Source organism: Stomoxys calcitrans, chromosome 1 (assembly GCF_963082655.1).
Source record: "Stomoxys calcitrans chromosome 1, idStoCalc2.1, whole genome shotgun sequence".
Classification (NCBI taxonomy): Eukaryota; Metazoa; Arthropoda; class Insecta; order Diptera; family Muscidae; genus Stomoxys; species Stomoxys calcitrans.
In genome coordinates this window covers 8,622,944-8,643,456 of record NC_081552.1, presented here as the reverse complement: position 1 = coordinate 8,643,456, position 20,513 = coordinate 8,622,944, and the positions used below count along the sequence as shown (strand labels likewise).

At 37.9% G+C, this 20,513-nt stretch overlaps 1 protein-coding gene across 2 annotated transcripts in view; it reads left to right on the top strand.

The window, feature by feature from the left end:
* Positions 1-13,068, top strand: part of LOC106091773 (substance-P receptor) — a 72,766-nt gene extending 59,698 nt beyond the window's left edge. For both annotated transcript variants that reach the window (XM_013258433.2, XM_059360607.1), the window contains exon 2: positions 10,643-13,068. In XM_013258433.2, the coding sequence (XP_013113887.1) occupies positions 10,660-12,810 (2,151 nt within the window). In that variant the 5' untranslated portion in view covers positions 10,643-10,659 and the 3' untranslated portion in view covers positions 12,811-13,068. The remainder of the gene's footprint in view (positions 1-10,642) is intronic.
* The last annotated feature ends 7,445 nt before the right edge of the window (positions 13,069-20,513 follow it).

The window sequence follows — 20,513 nt, the reverse complement described above, 5'->3', positions numbered from 1 at the left end:
ACTTCTTGAGCCTCTAGAGTACGCAATTCTTATCCGATTGGAATGAATTTTTGCACGAAGTATTTTGTTACGATATCCAACAACTGTGCCAAGTATGGTTTAAATCGGTTCATAACCTGATATAGCTGCCATATAAACCGATCTTGGGTCTTGATATCTTGAGCCTCTAGAGGGCGCAATTCTTATCCGATTTAAATGAATTTTTGCACGAAATATTTTGTTATGATATCCAACAACTGTGGCATGTATGGTTCAAATCGGTCCATAACCTGATATAGCTGCCATATAAACCGATCTTGGGTCTTGACTATTTGAGCCTCTAGAGAGCGCAATTCTTATTCGATTTGAATGAATTTTTGCACGAAGTATTTTGTTACGATATCCAACAACTGTGCCAAGTATGGTTCAAATCGGTTCATAACCTGATATAGCTGCCATATAAACCGATCTTGGGTCTTGACTTCTTGAGCCTCTAGAGTGCGCAATTCTTATCCGATTTGAATGAATATTTGCACGAAGTATTTTGTTATGATTCCAACAACTGTGCCAAGTATGGTTCAAATCGGTCTATAACCTGATATAGCTATCATATAAACCGATCTTTGGTCTTGACTTCTTGAGCCTCTAGAGGGCGCAATTCTTATCCGATTTGAATGAATTTTGGCCCGACGTGATATCCAACAACTGCGCCCAATAAGGTATAAATCGGTTCATAACCTGATATAGCTGCCATATAAACCGATCTGGGATCTTGATTTCTTGAGCCTCTAGAGGTCGCAATTATTATCCGATTTGCCTGAAATTTGTACGACGGATTCTTTCATGACCATCAACATACGTGTTTATTATGGTCTGAATCGGTCTATAGCTTGATACAGCTCCCATATAAATCGATCTCTCTTTTTTACGTCTTAAGCCCCCAAAGGGCGCAATTCTTATTCGAATTGGCTGATATTTTACACAGGTCTCCAACATATAGTTTAATTGTGGTCCTAACCGGACCATATCTTTATATCGTTCTAATACCAGAGCAAATCCTTTCTGTTATCCTTTTTTGCCTAAAAAGAGATGCCGGGAAAAGAACTCGACAAATGCGATCCATGGTGGAGGGTATGTAAGATTCGGCCCGTCCGAACTTAGCACGCTTTTATTTGTTTAATACATTTTCTTACTTAAGGTTGGTATTATATGACAGCTACATCCAAATCTAAACCTATCTGAGACCTGTTGAACATGGATATCGGGGAGTCTAACACAATTCGCTATTCCAAATCGGACAATAAATACGCCCAAGTCCACAAATTGAGAGATCAGCAATTATATGGATATATAGACCGATCTTAACAACATTCGGTACGAATATCAAGGGGCCCAATGCAACTCATTGTGCCTAATTGGGGTCTTGAACTTTAAATCTGGATCTCGGTATATAAGGCAGCTATATCCAAATCTGTACCGATTTGGGCCGTATTGAACAACTCGCTAGAGCAAAATTCTGTGAAATCGGATAGTAAATGCTGCTTTAATTGGCCCAAGACCTTATATCGAGAGATTGGTTTATATGGCAGCTATATCCAAATCTGGACCGATCAGGGTCGTATTAAATAAAGACGTCGAAAGGTTTAACACAACTCACTGTTTCATATTTTTGCGAAATCGGATAATAAATGAAGCTTTAATGGGCATAAGGCCAAAAATCGGCAGATCGGTTTATATGGAGACATCATCAAGATATAGTCCGATATAGCCCATTTTCAAACTTAACCTGCCTATGGACAAAAAAAAAAATCTGTGCAAAGTTATTCAAAATAAAATAAAGGGTATAATTTTATTCTACGTACCAAACCTCTGTCAAACCTGCAAAAACTAAAGCTACTAGGAAATGAACAAGGATGATCGAGAGACCGGTTAACGCGGAAGCAATATTAGGTTAAAGACTGATTTGGACCGTACTTGACTCAGTTGTTAGAAGCCATTAAGGAATACCACATACAAAATTTCAGCCCAATCGGACAAAAATTGCGGCTAGTAAGGGCTCAAGAAATCAAGTTCGGTTTATATGGGAGCTATATGAGGACTGAATTTAGCACAGTTGTTGAAAGTCATAACACAACACCACATGTAAAATTTCAGACAAATGGGACCAAAATTGCGGCTTGTAAGGGCTCAATAAGTCAAATCTTGAGATCGGTGTATATGGGAGTTATATCGGGTAATATACCGATTTAGACCATACTGGGCACAGTTGTTGGATAATTACAAATTACTTTATGCAAAATTTCAGCCAAAGCAGACAAAAATTGCGGCTTCTAGGGGCTCAAGAAGTCAAATCAGGAGATCGGTTTATATGGGAGCGATATCAGGTTATAGACTAAATTAGGCCGCAATTAGAAAACTATGCGCAAAATGTCGGCCAAATCGTACAAACATAACGGCATCCAGGGGCTTAAGAAGTCAAACCGGCAGACGCCAAACAAACAAATGTAAACAAAATTTCGCGCACTTTTTTTCTAAAGCAAGCTAAAAGTAACAGCTGATAACTGACAGAAGAAAGAATGCAATTACAGAGTCACAAGCCGTTGAAAAAATTTGTCAACGCCGACTATATTACTACTATATTACCGAAATTACTTTTTGGGCAACCCAATATGTTAGCTATATCTAAATGTGAACCGATATATCGACAGACAGAAAGCTAAAGCTAGAATCATGAAATTTTGCACGAATTTTATCTTGTGTCACCGGTACGAGATAAGGCCGGATTTGGTGTTATTCGTAGGTTTAGGTACTAAAAGGTACCAAAAAGTACGAAATGGTGCATACTTGCCCAGCGCGAAAGGAAATGGCTAAAATTATTTTCTTGGGCTCAAATTAAAAAGAGTCTCGTAAAAATTAAGGTTTGGGAGATATTGTACATTTAGTACCACAATTGGTACTTGGTACTTTCTTTGTAAATTGATCTATAGCTCTAAGTTTTTGAACTTAATTACACAATGGCAAACATAATTGGGTGACATTAAGAATTTTTAAAAATTTTTACATTAAGGTACTAAAAAAGTGCCAAAAATTACGAAATGGTTGAACTTTGTGCAGGTTGGATGAATAGAGGTAGAATTTTGAATTTTGACTTAAAACACATTTGGTGCGAGAGGTTGAGGGTGAAAAGAAAAAATAGAATAAAAGTACTGGTAGCATGAGAAAACGTACATTTATGACCGCAATTGTACCATATGGTACTTTCTTTACAAATTGAGCTAGAGGTCAGAAATTTGGCATGTAGGTACAACTAGGAAATATATGGTGGGTGATTAAATGATCTATTCAAAATTCGTACAATTTGGTAAAAAAAAAATTGGTATGATTTGGCACTTTCTTTACAAATGAAGCTTGAGTCACAAATTTTGCATGCAGGTACAACTAAGAAATAAATTATGGATGACTAAATGATGAATTTAAAATGTATGATGGGTGACCAAATTTTCTATTAAAAATTCGTATATTTTGGTACCATTTGGTACTTTTCGTTGGCACAAAAGTATAACTATGAAATATATGATGGGTGGCTATATGGTCTATTCACTATTCGCACGTTAGTACCAAAATTGGTACCATTTGGTACATTCTTCATAGATGGAGCTAGAGGTCTGAAATTTGGCATACAGGTAAAACTAAGAAATATATGATCGGACGAATGGACGCATAGACGGACTGACATGGCTAGATCGACATAAAATGTCGCGACGATCAAGAGTATATATACTTTATGGGGTCTCAGACGAATATTTTGAGTAGTTACAAACAGAATGACGAAATTAGTATACCCCCCATCCTATGGTGAGGGTATAAAAAAAAACCATTTTGTTATTATGCAATTGATTCCGCCTGTCTCTTCAACTCTTCACTCCTCAATCATGGGTGTGTCTTAAATTTCTAGCGATAATCCTTTAATTGACTTCATTTATGGAATTACCATTGAAATGGGTAAATTATGTGTTTAAATGCCCCCAACAGCACAAATTAAAAAGTATGTAATTGCCAAACATTACCAAGAGAATTATAAACCACTTATGAATAAATATTTCTTAATGGGATTTCAGGGAAATTACACAGAGCACTATATATGGCAATATGCAATGTAAGGCGAAAGGGAGAGTGGCAGATGAATTCTTTAAATATACTTCTAGAGCTTCATATCTGTATTCATAAAGCGAAACATAGAACCATTTAAATTTTTTGGTCCATGGGCAAAACTTTAATTTGTTATCCTTCCTCCTTGTTCTCAAACTGGTCCAATATGAAACTTTTAAAATACTTTCAAGCTGGATCATATTGAATATGAATCTTGATGATTTGCGAACCAGAATGCAATGGGAAAATTAGAACACCAATTGAATTTGAAATCCAATGCGAAACACAACTTTGTTATGTTTTGATTAAAACTTTATTTCAATTGAAAAACTATCGATAAGATTGATTTTGTAAGCTTAAAGAATGTCTTATGTTGGTGCTAGTTGGAAAATATGATAAATGTATGAGTTAGGAAAAGATTTCGCTATGAGATTAATTAGAGCTTGGGATTCAAATCAATGAATAGTTTTCTGTTTTCTTAATAGGATAAAACTCATGACTATGGGATTTAAGAGATTTTAAAAAGAAAGATGTGGAATTACCAGTGTACGACAGAATATCTAGCGTACAAAGAGATTTTACAAAGCGATATGATGTATGTATGAATTTTTAATGATTTAAGAAATTAACATAAAATAACTAAAAACTGTCTGGGAAAAAATCTATAAAAAATAAAAGTTAAAATTAATTTTAATTCAATTAATTTTAATCTCTTTTTGCGCTACTTTATTTTGGTTTTTTCATTTTGTTGTTGGATTTGTACTGCTGAAGCCAATACAGATGTTGGCTTTGTTTGCTGAAACCAATACAGAGTTTGGCTTTGTTTCTATTTAGAATAGAAAGCAAAATAAATACTCTTTTTTAAAAAAAATTTACACAATATATGGTTGCGATTAATGCATTGGGCTACAGCGATCGCGATTTCGAAGTTAACCAAGCTCCATCATCAGTCTGCTTTGCCCCAAAAACATTACATTACACCACTCACTAATTAGCGCCAGTGTGGTCCCGTCAACTCTGTGACACGCAGTGGAATGATATTCAGATCTGTCTGAATGCCGCCCTCCGAACTGCGACGGACTGTCTCCTCAGTTCTCATGTGGACCATCTCTATCAGGAGACAAAGATCCTACCAGTGCGACGACGTAACTACATGCTGTCTAAACAAAACCTTTTGGACTGTTATCGCAGAGACCATCTAAATCTACATCTTGTGGATAGATATCCAACGCCCAGAAGTCTTAAAGTAGATCTACATGATCTAGAGCGTGAGGTTCAGCGCTATAAGAGAGAATCTCTAGATCAAGCGGCATATCAAGTGGGTCTAGACAACATTCATACAAAGACGGTATCAGATGCGGTAAATAGCTGTCGGGTGAATGTAGTCCTTGTAGAACAACCACCTCCCATTGCACTTGAAGAAATTGACGTCACTTGGCAAAGCAGAGTAGTTCTGGCTCCTTGGAATAATTGGAGTGGGATAGTCAATGAACTGTCATCAGTATACTCCGATGTTTTTGCGGAATTTCCTGGGTCTCCTCTAGTTTGCAGGCTGGTATCGGGGCTGATACAGACTAATTGTCTTCGGGGACAGCAGTATTCGGCTGTGTCGCAGACCTCAACAAGTCTGAAGGAGTTGTATCCTACGGATTCAGACTGAAGGTCTATAGAAGCAATGGGGTTGGGGAATCAAAAACGACTCAGCAGTTGTTGATGAACACTTGCCTGAGGAACTATCGACCATATCGCTAGAGTCTGGCGGATTGCATGAGACGGAAAATTCCCCTGCCATGATCGAGACAGTAGGGGAGGGTATCGAAACGGGACCCGGCAAGCCTTTTCTGAATGAGTCATCCAAATGGACTGGGCTCAAGGTGAGCGCCAGCGGGAACTCACGGAACTTAAAAAGTTCTTCGACAACAGCAGCTAGTGAAGCATCTAAGAACCGCAAGTGTCCAGTATCTTGAGGAAGAGTGGTTCCAATGCTTTCTTACCTACCCCTGGATGCGTACGGAAGCTCATCATGACAAGATCTAACGTATCTTGTGAGGATGAACTCCTGGTGGAATCAAAAGACGAGGCTAACGCAACAGTGGTGGAAGTTGTGAAAGCTGACTATGGTCCGGTTTCTGCAGATAAATCCTCACCATTGTAAGGCCGCTTCGGTGGTACTAAAGGTCTTTCTGACGACAGGGGAATTCCGGGATTTAAACTACTCAAGGGTACGGGGAATGGGTGCCACAGAGCCTGTATTCTTCAAAGAGTAGTCCAAATGTTTTTCTTCTTCCGTCGCTAAGCACTGAAGATTCTGAAGTAGCCAACCTTCAAATAAATAACTCTCATTTCTAGCTGGCTTCCCTATATATGGCACGGGATTCAGAGATGCCGCCTCCAAACCTTAAGTTGTTGTATGCAGCCGCTTCTGCAAGCTAGAAGAGCATCATTGTAGGAAGTGATGCTAATGCACATCACCAGATATGGGAAAGTTCAGATATCAACGAAGGGGCTGAATAGCTCATCGAATATATTATAAGTTGCAATCTGCCGATTTCTAATAAAGGGAATAAACCGACCTTTATTACCAGGAACAGGCAGGAGGTACTAGATGTGACCTTTGTGTTGGATGACCTCAGCTTCTCTGATCATCATTATATTAGTTTCAGCCTTGTCGAAAATACTGCGAAATTGGTCTCTTGGCTAAACAGAGGAAAGGTGGGTTGTGGGACAGAACACATTCTGCACGACTATCATTTCTAGACCAGAAAAGTGGAAGTGGAAACTGCGGAGGATACAGACATAATGGTCCAGCGGATCACGAAGGCCCTGAATGACTCGCTTGTCTTAGTGCCAAGCCAAGTGCATGTACTAGTGCTAAGCGAAGGGCCAAACAGCGACCGCCATGGTGGATCCCAGAGCTGGTAGGTGTAAGGAAGGACTGTAGAAAACTCTTCCACAGGGTGAAAGCCACAAGAGCACCACACGATTGGGACGTCTGTAAGGCTGAGCTAAAAAAAATATATTGGCGAGCTGAGAAAACCTCCGAACAAATCCTGGGTGGAATTTTGCAGCTCCGTGGAGGATACATCTGAGGCCTCTAGACTAAGGAAAAATCTGCACTCGAAACCTATTACGGTGGGGTATATTAAGAAGTCAGAGTATGTACGGATAATGTCTAATGAGGCATAACCATTCGTTGAAGAGTTTCCTATAGAAAATGTGTCTCCGACATTTTTTCTTTAGAAAATGTGTCTCTGACATTTCTTCTATAGAAAATGTGTCTCCGACATTTCTTCTATAGAAAATGTGTCTCCGACATTTTTTTCTATAGAAAATGTGTCTCCGACATTTTTTCTATAGAAAATGTGTCTCCGACATTTTTTCTATAGAAAATGTGTCTCCGACATTTTTTCTATAGAAAATGTGTCTCCGACATTTTTTCTATAGAAAATGTGTCTCCGACATTTTTTCTATAGAAAATGTGTCTCCGACATTTTTTCTATAGAAAATGTGTCTCCGACATTTTTTCTATAGAAAATGTGTCTCCGACATTTTTTCTATAGAAAATGTGTCTCCGACATTTTTTCTATAGAAAATGTGTCTCCGACATTTTTTCTATAGAAAATGTGTCTCCGACATTTTTTCTATAGAAAATGTGTCTCCGACATTTTTTTCTATAGAAAATGTGTCTCCGACATTTTTTCTATAGAAAATGTGTCTCCGACATTTTTTCTATAGAAAATGTGTCTCCGACATTTTTTCTATAGAAAATGTGTCTCCGACATTTTTTCTATAGAAAATGTGTCTCCGACATTTTTTCTATAGAAAATGTGTCTCCGACATTTTTTCTATAGAAAATGTGTCTCCGACATTTTTTCTATAGAAAATGTGTCTCCGACATTTTTTCTATAGAAAATGTGTCTCCGACATTTTTTCTATAGAAAATGTGTCTCCGACATTTTTTCTATAGAAAATGTGTCTCCGACATTTTTTCTATAGAAAATGTGTCTCCGACATTTTTTCTATAGAAAATGTGTCTCCGACATTTTTTCTATAGAAAATGTGTCTCCGACATTTTTTCTATAGAAAATGTGTCTCCGACATTTTTTCTATAGAAAATGTGTCTCCGACATTTTTTCTATAGAAAATGTGTCTCCGACATTTTTTCTATAGAAAATGTGTCTCCGACATTTTTTCTATAGAAAATGTGTCTCCGACATTTTTTCTATAGAAAATATGTCTCCGACATTTTTTCTATAGAAAATGTGTCTCCGACATTTTTTCTATAGAAAATATGTCTCCGACATTTTTTCTATAGAAAATGTGTCTCCGACATTTTTTCTATAGAAAATGTGTCTCCGACATTTTTTCTATAGAAAATGTGTCTCCGACATTTTTTCTATAGAAAATGTGTCTCCGACATTTTTTCTATAGAAAATGTGTCTCCGACATTTTTTCTATAGAAAATGTGTCTCCGACATTTTTTCTATAGAAAATGTTTCTCGAACATTTTTTCTATAGAAAATGTGTCTCCGACATTTTTTCTATAGAAAATGTGTCTCCGACATTTTTTCTATAGAAAATGTGTCTCCGACATTTTTTCTATAGAAAATGTGTCTCCGACATTTTTTCTATAGAAAATGTTTCTCGAACATTTTTTCTATAGAAAATGTGTCTCCGACATTTTTTCTATAGAAAATGTGTCTCCGACATTTTTTCTATAGAAAATGTGTCTCCGACATTTTTTCTATAGAAAATGTGTCTCCGACATTTTTTCTATAGAAAATGTGTCTCCGACATTTTTTCTATAGAAAATGTGTCTCCGACATTTTTTCTATAGAAAATGTGTCTCCGACATTTTTTCTATAGAAAATGTGTCTCCGACATTTTTTCTATAGAAAATGTGTCTCCGACATTTTTTCTATAGAAAATGTGTCTCCGACATTTTTTCTATAGAAAATATGTCTCCGACATTTTTTCTATAGAAAATGTGTCTCCGACATTTTTTCTATAGAAAATGTGTCTCCGACATTTTTTCTATAGAAAATGTGTCTCCGACATTTTTTCTATAGAAAATGTGTCTCCGACATTTTTTCTATAGAAAATGTGTCTCCGACATTTTTTCTATAGAAAATGTGTCTCCGACATTTTTTCTATAGAAAATGTGTCTCCGACATTTTTTCTATAGAAAATGTGTCTCCGACATTTTTTCTATAGAAAATGTGTCTCCGACATTTTTTCTATAGAAAATGTGTCTCCGACATTTTTTCTATAGAAAATGTGTCTCCGACATTTTTTCTATAGAAAATGTGTCTCCGACATTTTTTCTATAGAAAATGTGTCTCCGACATTTTTTCTATAGAAAATGTGTCTCCGACATTTTTTCTATAGAAAATGTTTCTCGAACATTTTTTCTATAGAAAATGTGTCTCCGACATTTTTTCTATAGAAAATGTGTCTCCGACATTTTTTCTATAGAAAATGTGTCTCCGACATTTTTTCTATAGAAAATGTGTCTCCGACATTTTTTCTATAGAAAATGTGTCTCCGACATTTTTTCTATAGAAAATGTGTCTCCGACATTTTTTCTATAGAAAATGTGTCTCCGACATTTTTTCTATAGAAAATGTGTCTCCGACATTTTTTCTATAGAAAATGTGTCTCCGACATTTTTTCTATAGAAAATGTGTCTCCGACATTTTTTCTATAGAAAATGTGTCTCCGACATTTTTTCTATAGAAAATGTGTCTCCGACATTTTTTCTATAGAAAATGTGTCTCCGACATTTTTTCTATAGAAAATGTGTCTCCGACATTTTTTCTATAGAAAATGTGTCTCCGACATTTTTTCTATAGAAAATGTGTCTCCGACATTTTTTCTATAGAAAATGTGTCTCCGACATTTTTTCTATAGAAAATGTGTCTCCGACATTTTTTCTATAGAAAATGTGTCTCCGACATTTTTTCTATAGAAAATGTGTCCCCGACATTTTTTCTATAGAAAATGTGTCTCCGACATTTTTTCTATAGAAAATGTGTCTCCGACATTTTTTCTATAGAAAATGTGTCTCCGACATTTTTTCTATAGAAAATGTGTCTCCAACAATAAACTTTTTTTTTTTTAAACATGTCCCCGACTTTTATTCCATGATAAATGTGTCTCAAATATTTTTAAAAGATAATTATTATTACTGTCTAAAATTGCAGAATCCCAGAAAAACTTCCCAAAAAACTGTTCACAAGTGCATTTTCCCTTTCTGCAGTTTTTCAGTTGATAATTACGAATAGTTTTTTTACTATTGTTTGTGTTATGTTCGATGGATTGTGGTTTTGTTTTATTTTCCTTATCAAATAAAGTAATTAAAGAAACCACAAGCGCAATTATTTAACACAACTGGCTCTTGAACTTTTTTTATGTATCGTTAAAAGCGGTTCTCACTCCAAGCAAAAATGTTTAGCATATATTCTTGCATTTATGGGAAAAACTAATTAAAATGTCAATCTTACTTAATTTACAGATAATGCGGCCCACACCATGTCAACTCTTGCAAACACTTCAAAAACGGAGGCACGTTCCACTAACACTGTGAGACAGCTAAGTCGGAAGCGGATATGCATGGCAATGGAGGACATGTGCATTAGTCGCACCATCAATGCAAGAAAGACAAACATCGAAGTCGCATCCCCTGCCAAAGACAGTCACACAATGGGACGCAATGTGCAAGACAGGAAACATGTTTACATTCAACAATTACCGCTTCCATGGTGGTGCTATTGGTATCTTGTCATTTGCACCAACTTATTATTTTGTTGCTCCTGGACACATGCCATCCAACCCAGAACCTTAGGTACAGCAGTCACGTGGTCTACTCCGGGAGCTTTCGAGAAACCAACAACACTCAACTCAGATATGGCACCAAGTGTGGCTAGGACACCACACCGAGATGGTTTATTTGCAGCTGTCAATGGTAACCCAACAACCGGAGATGAGAAAACAAAAGCCGCTATAGCTGTTACCAGCAACTTTGTGGGTGATCTTACCAAAGATTTCCAGGGTGTATATATTTTCGGAAGTAATGAAACTATAAACCAAACCCATGGTATTGTGCAGAGTGGAAAGACCAAAGCATTTAAAGTTGCCTTAAACTCATCACGTAATGCAGTGGATGGCTTAGCCAGCAGGACGGGTGCTGGTGTTGTTGCTGTAGCTCACACAGAAACAGGACATGACCTCCCTACGGTGGATAGAGATTATGCAACATCAACCACTGGCCCAACAAAGAGCTTCGCCTCCACTATCATAGCCGCAACGGCAATTAGCCATGTAGGCAGTGAATCCACTGCCATGGCTTGGGATTTTAATCATACAGAGAACTATGAGGAGATAACTTTCCATGAGGAGTGTCTTCAAAGTAGCAACTCATTGGCTCATGTCTTTACAGTGGCTCTCTATTCAGTGGTATGTGTGGTGGGTCTATTTGGCAACACCTTGGTGATATGGGTGGTTTTTCGTTTCTCCAAAATGCAAACTGTCACAAATATTTATATCTTAAATTTGGCCATAGCTGATGAGTGCTTCCTCATAGGTATCCCCTTTCTGCTGTACACCATGCGTATATGCAGTTGGAAATTTGGTGAATTTGTGTGCAAGGCCTACATGGTAAGCACCTCCATAACTCAGTTTACTTCATCCATATTCCTGCTGATAATGGCCGCCGATAGATATCTGGCGGTGTGTCATCCCATCGAATCGCCACGGTATCGAACGATACGCATTGCAAAGTTGGTCTCCGTGATAGCCTGGGTCACCTCGGCCGTGCTTATGATGCCGGTGATTCTCTTTGCCAGCACAGTGCGCCAAGAAGATGGCATCAACTACTCCTGTAACATTGACTGGCCGGAGGTGTACAAGAAGCACTCAGGTACCACCTTTATACTCTACACATTCCTGCTGGGCTTTGCCACCCCTTTGTGCTTCATTCTGGTGTTCTACTATTTGGTGATACGCAAGCTGCACAGTGTCCAGCAGAAGCACAAGTCCAAGGAGAAGAAACGTTCGCACCGCAAAGTGACACGTTTGGTGCTGACGGTCATCACGGTGTACATACTCTGCTGGTTGCCACATTGGGTGTCACAAGTGTCGTTGATCAACTCCTTTGTGGGTCACAAGGAATTGACTCGTCTGGAAATTCTGCTAATATTGCTGTTCGGTTGTTTAGCCTATTCCAACTCGGCCATGAATCCCATACTTTATGCTTTTCTGAGTGACAATTTCCGCAAATCATTTACCAAGGCATTCAGCTGTGTTACCAGCCATGAGGTAGAGGCCCAGTTGATCAACGAAAATAGTGTTGTCACCCACAAACGTAGTGGAAGTGCATTGAATAAGCGAAAGGGCTCGCGACGAATGTCCATACCCAGGGCTGGGCCAACACCGCAAAACAATTGCTTTCTAGCTCCAACCATTGTCCATAATAGTGGAGGGGGTTCATCATCGGGAACCTCGGCCTCAACCGCCACCACAGCCACTGACAAATCGTCCAATAGCAACAATAAATCGAAAAGGGAAGTCAATGGTGATATTGTGTGTACCGCCGCAACAAAGGAGGGTGAAAAAATCACTTTGGCCGTAAATCATCAGCCTGGGAACGAGATGGAAAAAACACAAACTCAAACCAATGTGTAGACAAACCAATTTGCAAAACGCCTTGAGATATACTCTAGAAAAAGAGTTGGGAAGAATAGCATCCCTGTTGTATGTAACGGAATTGAAGCAGTAAATATGGTAATAAAAATGGTGGCCAGAACCAAAGTATGCTGCAAAACGAATATTGATACAAAAGAGTCTGTATTTTCGGATTTCTTTACATTAGACTAGTTTGTAGGTTATAAGCAGATATAAGAATATAAAAAGAGCAAAAATACAGCATTAAAAGATTTTAAAATAAAATTATAGCAGTTTTAAAATAATTTGCAAGTTAAGAATTTTAACATTTATAACCAACTACTGATAGCTAGGAAAATAGTAAAATAAAAAGAATAATGATTTATCTATCCTTAGCTAGTAATATATTTAGCTTCAATTGTAATTTATGACTACATTTTCGCTAACATTTCGAACTACCACTGCTAGAAGTTTTCCATTTATTATCTTTATCAAAGCGTCAATATATTCAATACAGGGCACTATTTTTTACTGTCTAAAAGCAAATAATTTTGAAATGTTTCAACAACAGCTCGTAACATCTTTCTATCCAGGGTAGTCAGTCATCTTCTTATATATAACAAGTAAAAGCGTGCTAAGTTCGGAAGGGCCGAATCTTATATACCCTCCACCATGGATCGCATTTGTCGAGTTCTTTTCCCGGCATCTCTTCTTATGCAAAAAAAAGGATATAAGAAAAGATTTGCTCTGCTATTAGAGCGAGACCTGGAGACCTGTGTAAAATGTCAGCCAATTCGAATAAGAATTGCGCTCTTTGTGAGCTCAAAAAGTAAAATAGAGAGATCGATTTATATGGGAGCTGTATCGGGCTATGGACCGATTCAGACCATAATAAACACGTATGTTGATGGTCATGAAAGAATTCGTCGTACAAAATTTCAGGCAAATCGGATAATAATTGCGACCTCTAGAGGCTCAAGAAGTCAAGATCCCAGATCGGTTTATATGGCAGCTATATCAGGTTATATACCGATTTGAACCATACTTGGCACAGTTGTTGGATATCATAACAAAATCCTACGTGGCAAAATTCATTCAAATTGGATAAGAATTGCGCACTCTAGAGGCTCAAGAAGTCAAGACCCAAGATCGGTTTATATGACAGCTATATAAGGTTATGGACCGATTTGAACCATACTTTGCACAGTTGTTGGATATCGTAACAAAACACGTTGTGCAAAATTTCATTCCAATCGGATAAGAATTGCGCACTCTAGAGGCTCAAGAAGTCAAGACCCCAGATCGGTTTATATGGCAGCTATATCAGGTTATGAACCGATTTAAACCATACTGGGCACAGTTGTTGGATACAATAACGAATCACGTCGTGCGAAATTCCATTCCATTCGGATAAGAATTGCGCCCTCTAGAGGCTCAAGAAGTCAAGACCCAAGATCAATTTATATGGCAGCTATATCAGGTTATGGACCGATTTAAACCATACGTGGCACATTTGTTGGATGTTATAACAAAACACGTCGTGCAAAATTTCATTTCAATCGGATAAGAATTGCGCACTCTAGAGGCTCAAGAAGTCAAGACCCAAGATCGGTTTATATGGCAGCTATAACAAAACATGGACCGATATGGCCCATTTACAATACCAACCGACCTACACTAATAAGAAGTATTTGTGCAAGCGGCTAGCTTTACTCCTTCGGAAGTTAGCGTGCTTTCGACAGACAGACGGACGGACGGACAGACGGACGGACATGGCTAGATCGACATAAAATTTCACGACGATCAAGAATATATATACTTTATGGGGTCTCAGACGAATATTTCGAGTAGTTACAATCAGAATGACGAAATTAGAAATTTTCGCAGATAGTCCATAATGACCCCGTGGTGAAAATAGGGTACACAATTTTTTGATATCTGAAAGGGGGGGGGGGGGGGGGGGGGAGCGGACCCTCCCCCTTTTCCTTATTTTCAGAAACGCCAGATCTCTGAGATGGGTGGTGCGATTTAAGCGAAATTTTGTGTGCTTTCATATAGTACCCTAAAAATAAAAATTTGGTATCCAATTTTCGGAAGTACAACAAAGTGATAGGGAGACCACCCCAAGCCCCAAAACACCCCTAAATCGGACATATTTACCGACCATGGCAATATGGGACTCAAATGAAAGGTATTTGCGAGTAAAATACGAATCTGATATCCAAATGTGGGACCACGTTTCTGGGGGTACACCCCTTTCCCAAAATACCCCACAAAAAGCAAGTTTTTAGTGACCATCGCAATATGGGGCTCAAATAAAGGTATTTGGGAGTAGAATACATATTTGGCATCCAAATTTAGGACCATATATTTAGGTCACTACCCCTTTCCCAAAACACCCCCAAAGGACCCCACATCCTATAAACTCCTCTTAAGCCAATGGCAATGTGGGGTTTAAATAAATGGTATTTGAGAGAAGAGCACGATGCTGATATTTTTTCAGGGCTGATATTTTTCAGGGAGGGACCACCTCTCCCCCGAAAACACCACAAAATCAGACGTCATGAGAATATCGGGCTAAAATGAAGTATTTTAAGAATCCGAACTTAAATTCGTAGACCAATAAAGATCATATGGGATTCAGATAAAGGCACTTATATTGTTAAACTGTTAGTCAAGTTTGCATGGTATTTCACTAAAAGATCTTTAATTGTCGAAAATTCCAAGGAAACTTTTGTTCCATATAAAGTAAAAGAAGGCGCAGCGGAGCGGGCCCGGGTCAGCTAGTTAATATATAAAAAATTCAATTTGTGGTTGTTTTTTGTTTGTTTGTCTGTCGGTTTGTTAGCTTGTTCCGTATAGACTCAAAAACGGCTGAACCGATTACCTTGAAATTTTCACATATTGTGTAGGTTGGTCTGGAAGGAAGCATAGGCTATATAATTTTTTGATATCGGTTGGGGGCGGACCCTCCCCCTTACCCAAAAAGTACTAACCAAAAAAAAAAAAAAAAGTGGAGAAGATTACAAATATGACATTAAAATTTGCGTTCAGTCTAGGTGGCGGTTTTCCTCCTAAATATACGTCAAATGGTTTATTTGACCCATTATGACAATATGGGACTCAAATGAAAGGTATTTTAGAGTAGAAAACGAATTTTATACCCAATTTTGGAGCCAATGTTTTAGGGTACGCCCTAAGCACTCCACAAAACTGAGCTTAATTTCCGTTGGGAATAAAGAAGGAATTTGATTTCTATTTTCAGACCCAAATCACCCTCAAAACGGTTCATATTTACCGGCCATGGCAAAATGGGGCTCAATTTAACGGGCACTTCCAAATTCCTTTGATTTGGCTATGCACTGACCGTTTAAATTCGAATTTGATATCCATATTTGAGTCGAAGTATCTGAGGTGCCATCCATCCCCTTATGAGAACATTACCCTAGGAAGAACATTACCACCAGGAACCGAGAAGGGGCAAATTCTCACACACCAATGAGTGCTTTCCGATTCAAGTTTAAACACAATGATAAAGGACCTTTTTTATAGCCAAGTCCGAACGGCGTCCCGCAGTGCGACACCTCTTTGGGAAAAATTTTAGGGGAAATGACCATGCGTGGCATTGTTCCTCGCAAATGTCTCCAACATTAAGAAAGGATAAACACCGCTTTGTCCGATGTTCTCGCCGCATTCGGTATCCGCATTCAGGGCGAAGTGTCCCCACCCTGAAAAGATATTAGATACTTATAGAAGGCGCAGCGGAGCGGGCCCGGTTCGGCTGGTAGCTCCCATATAAACCGATCTCACGATTTGACTACTTGAGCCCTTTCAAGCGATTTGGCTGAAATTTTGCATGTAGTGTTCTATTATGGCTTCCAAAAACTGTGCTAAATACGGTCTAAATCAGTGCATAACCTGATGTAGCTCCCATATAAACCGATCTCCTGATTTGACTTCTTGAGCCCCCGGAAGCCACAAGTTATGTCCGATTTCGGTGATTTTATTTTTTGTTCTTATTATAGATTATTTTTATGCCCTCCACCATAGGATGGGGGCATACTAATTTCGCCTTACTGTTTGTAACACCTCGAAATATGCATCTAAGACCCCATAAAGTATATATATTCTTGATCGTCATGACATTTGAAGTCGATCTAGCCATGTCCGTCCGCCTGTTTGTCGAAAGCACGCTAACTTTCGAAGGAGTAAAACTATTCTTTTGGAATTTTGCACAAATACTTTTTATTCGTGTAGGTCGGTTGGGATTGTAAGTGGGTGAAATCGGTGTACGTTTTGATATAGCTGCCATATAAACCGATTTTGGGTCTAGACTTCTTTAGCCTCTGGAGTGCGCAATTCTATTCCGATTTGACTCATATTTCGCAAATGGTGTTTTGGTATCACTTCCAACAACTATGCGAAGTATGGTTTAAATCGGTCCATAACCTAATAAAGCTGTCAATAAACCGATCTTGTGTCTTGATTTCTTCAGCTTTTAGAGGGCGCAATTCTTATCTGAGTTGGCTGTAATTTTGCACGTAGTGTTTTGCTATCACTGCCAACAACTGTGCCAAGTATGGTTCAAATCTGTTCATAACCTGGTATAGCAGCCATATAAACCGATCTTGTATCTTGACTTCTTGAGCCGCTAGAGGGCGCAATTCCCATCCGATTTGGCGGAAATTTTGTAAATGAAAGGCAAAAGAAATGAAACAGATGATTAAATAAAACACTTAGTAAATAAATTAATAGTCATACGAATGTACATTGTACAAACTTAATTATTTCTTATGTAAAAGTGATTTTTGTCATTCACATACTGAAACTAAAGTAATTTCCTTATTTCACAAACCGCAACATGTATATTAAAATTAAGCCCTTTGTTTATATATATAGATATCCTCAATGTTATGTGTTATCGCATAATTAATTATTATTTATTATAGGAAAGTTAAATAAAGGAAATCAATGACCAATAAATTACCTAGTTATCAATATAACTACTGCTTTAATTTTCTCTAGTCTGATTATATGGAAGCATACAAAAATACACTTAAAATTAATTTAAAAATAGAATATATTCGAACTTTCTCATAAACAAGTTATTTAAATATCAATTTAAAGCGTTAAATAAATTGTAAATTTTTTTTATAAATATCACATTCAATTATCGCATTAAAATAATATGTAAGTATTCGCTATTACACTCACATATCTTAAATAATATATGCATAAAAAAATGAACAATGTACGGTGAAAAAAGGCAATTAACAGTGTAGGCATGTTGCTCTGATTAGTGTTTTTCGCTCATTCTACTGCTTTAATGTTATCTGTTCTTAAGGGGAGTCGAGTTGATTAAGAGAAACAAGTTCTAAGTTCAGCCGGGCCGAATCTTGGGAATCCACCAACATGGACTCTGGTAAAAAATTTTACAAACTAAATTTATTTAAAGCGTGTAATTTTATTCCACATACCAAACTTCTGTCAAACTATCAAAAATTAAAGCTTCTAGGAACCGAACAAGGTCTCCCGATTATCCTTGTTCGGTTCCTAGAAGCTTTAATTTTTGATAGTTTGACAGAATTTTGGTATGTGGAATAAAATTACACGCTTCACATAAATTTAGTTTGTATGTCTGTAGTTTGTTTGGTTTAAATAAGAGCTATATAAGGTCAAAGGGTGATTTGGACCGAACAACTTCGCATGCAAAATTTCAGCCAAATCCGACAAAAATTGCGGCTTGTATCGGTTCAAGAAGTCAAATCGGGTGATCGGTTTATTTGGGTGCTATAGGTTACAGATCGATTTAGACGGTACTTGACACAGTTGTTGTAAGTCAAAATAGAACCATATCTGCAAAATTTCAGCCAAATCGGCCGAAAGTTCCAGCTTCCAGTGCCTCAAGAAGTCAAATCGGGACTGTGTGGGAGCTTTATCCAAATCTGAACCTTTATTGCCCATTTAGGATATGCCCCAGCGACCTACATCAATAAGAAGTATCTGTGAAAAGTTTCTGGGGGCTAGTTTAACTCGTTCGACAGCTATCGTGATTTGAACAGACGGACAGACGAACGGACGGACATGGCTAGATCGTGCCGATCCAGAATATGTATACTTTATGAGGTCGCAGATCAATATTTCGAGATGTAACAAACGGAATGACTATATTGGTATACCCCATCCTGTGGTGGTGGGTATAAAAATTGATTTTTAATGTTTCCAAATGAAAAATCCATAGGATGGGTCTATACTAATCTAATCATTCCGTTTGTAACACCTCGAAATATTGATCTAAGACCCTATAAAAAATATATATATATTCTTGATCGTCTCAACATTCTAAGTCGATCTAGCCATGTCCGTCCGTCTGTCGAATTCACGATAGCGGTCGAATGCGTAAAGCTAGCTGATTGAAATTTTGCACAAATACCTACCATCGATATAAGTCGTTGGAGATTGCAAATGCGCCATATTGGTTCAGATTTGGATATATAACCGATCTTTCGATTTGACTTCTTAAGCACCTAGAAGCCCCAATTTATATCCGATTTGGCTAAAACTTTGCATATCTTATTGTTATGACTTCAAACAACTATGCCAAATGTGGTCTAAATCGGTCTACAACTTGATATAGCTCCCATATAAACCGATCTTCCGATTTAACTTCTTGAGCCTTTACAAGTCGCAATATTTGTTCGATATGATCTTTTATGACTTCCAACAACGGTGCCAAATACGGTCCAGATCGTTCTACAATATAACCTGATGTAGCTCCCATATAAACCGGTCTCTCGATTATCCTTGTTCGGTTCTTAGAAGCTATAATTTTTGCTGGTTTAATGTTTGGTATGGGGAATAAAATGATGCCATTTAACTAAATTTAATTTAAGGTCGGTCGGATATTGCTTCCATTCAGTCGAGTTTTGGCAAGAAGGGGTTTCTCTTGGCTTTCGACATTACTGGTGAATTTTATACAAATCGGTTCATATTTAAATATAGCTCCCATGTATACATATCGCCAGTTTTTCACTCCTAGAGCCACTGCAAGCTCATTTATTGACCAATCTTGCCAAAATTGTGAACAAAGCTTTCTTTGACGACTTACACAAAATCTAAGAAGTTTGGGCGTATATATATGTCCGATTTAGAGTAATCTTATATGTAAAAATCAATTTATGTTTATTTGTTTGTTTGTTTCTCTTTGTTTCTAGTACCCTAAAATAAAAATTTGGTATCCAAATTTCGGATGGGGTACCTAGGGGTGCTGCCCCACCCTAAAACCTACCAAACATATATTTAGACCAATCACGACAATATGGGACTCAAATGCAAGGTACTTAGGATCAGAAAACGTATCTGATATCCAATTGTCGGACCAAGTGTTAGGGGGACCACCCCAGCCCCAAAACACCCTTAAATCGGACATATTTACCGACCGTGGCAATATGGGACTCAAATGTAAGGTATTTGCGAGTAGAATACGAATCGGATATCCAAATATGGGGCCAAGTGTTTGGGGGGGCCACCTCTCGCCAAAAACATCTCCCCAAGGGACAAATTTAAGACCATAGCAATATGGGGCTCAAATGGAAGGTCTTTAGGAGTAAGGCACGACTTTGATATCAATATTCAGGAAAAGTGTCTATGAGGCCACGCCACTCCCACAACACCACCCAAATTATATGTATTTTCTGACTATTGCAATATGAGGCTCAAATAAG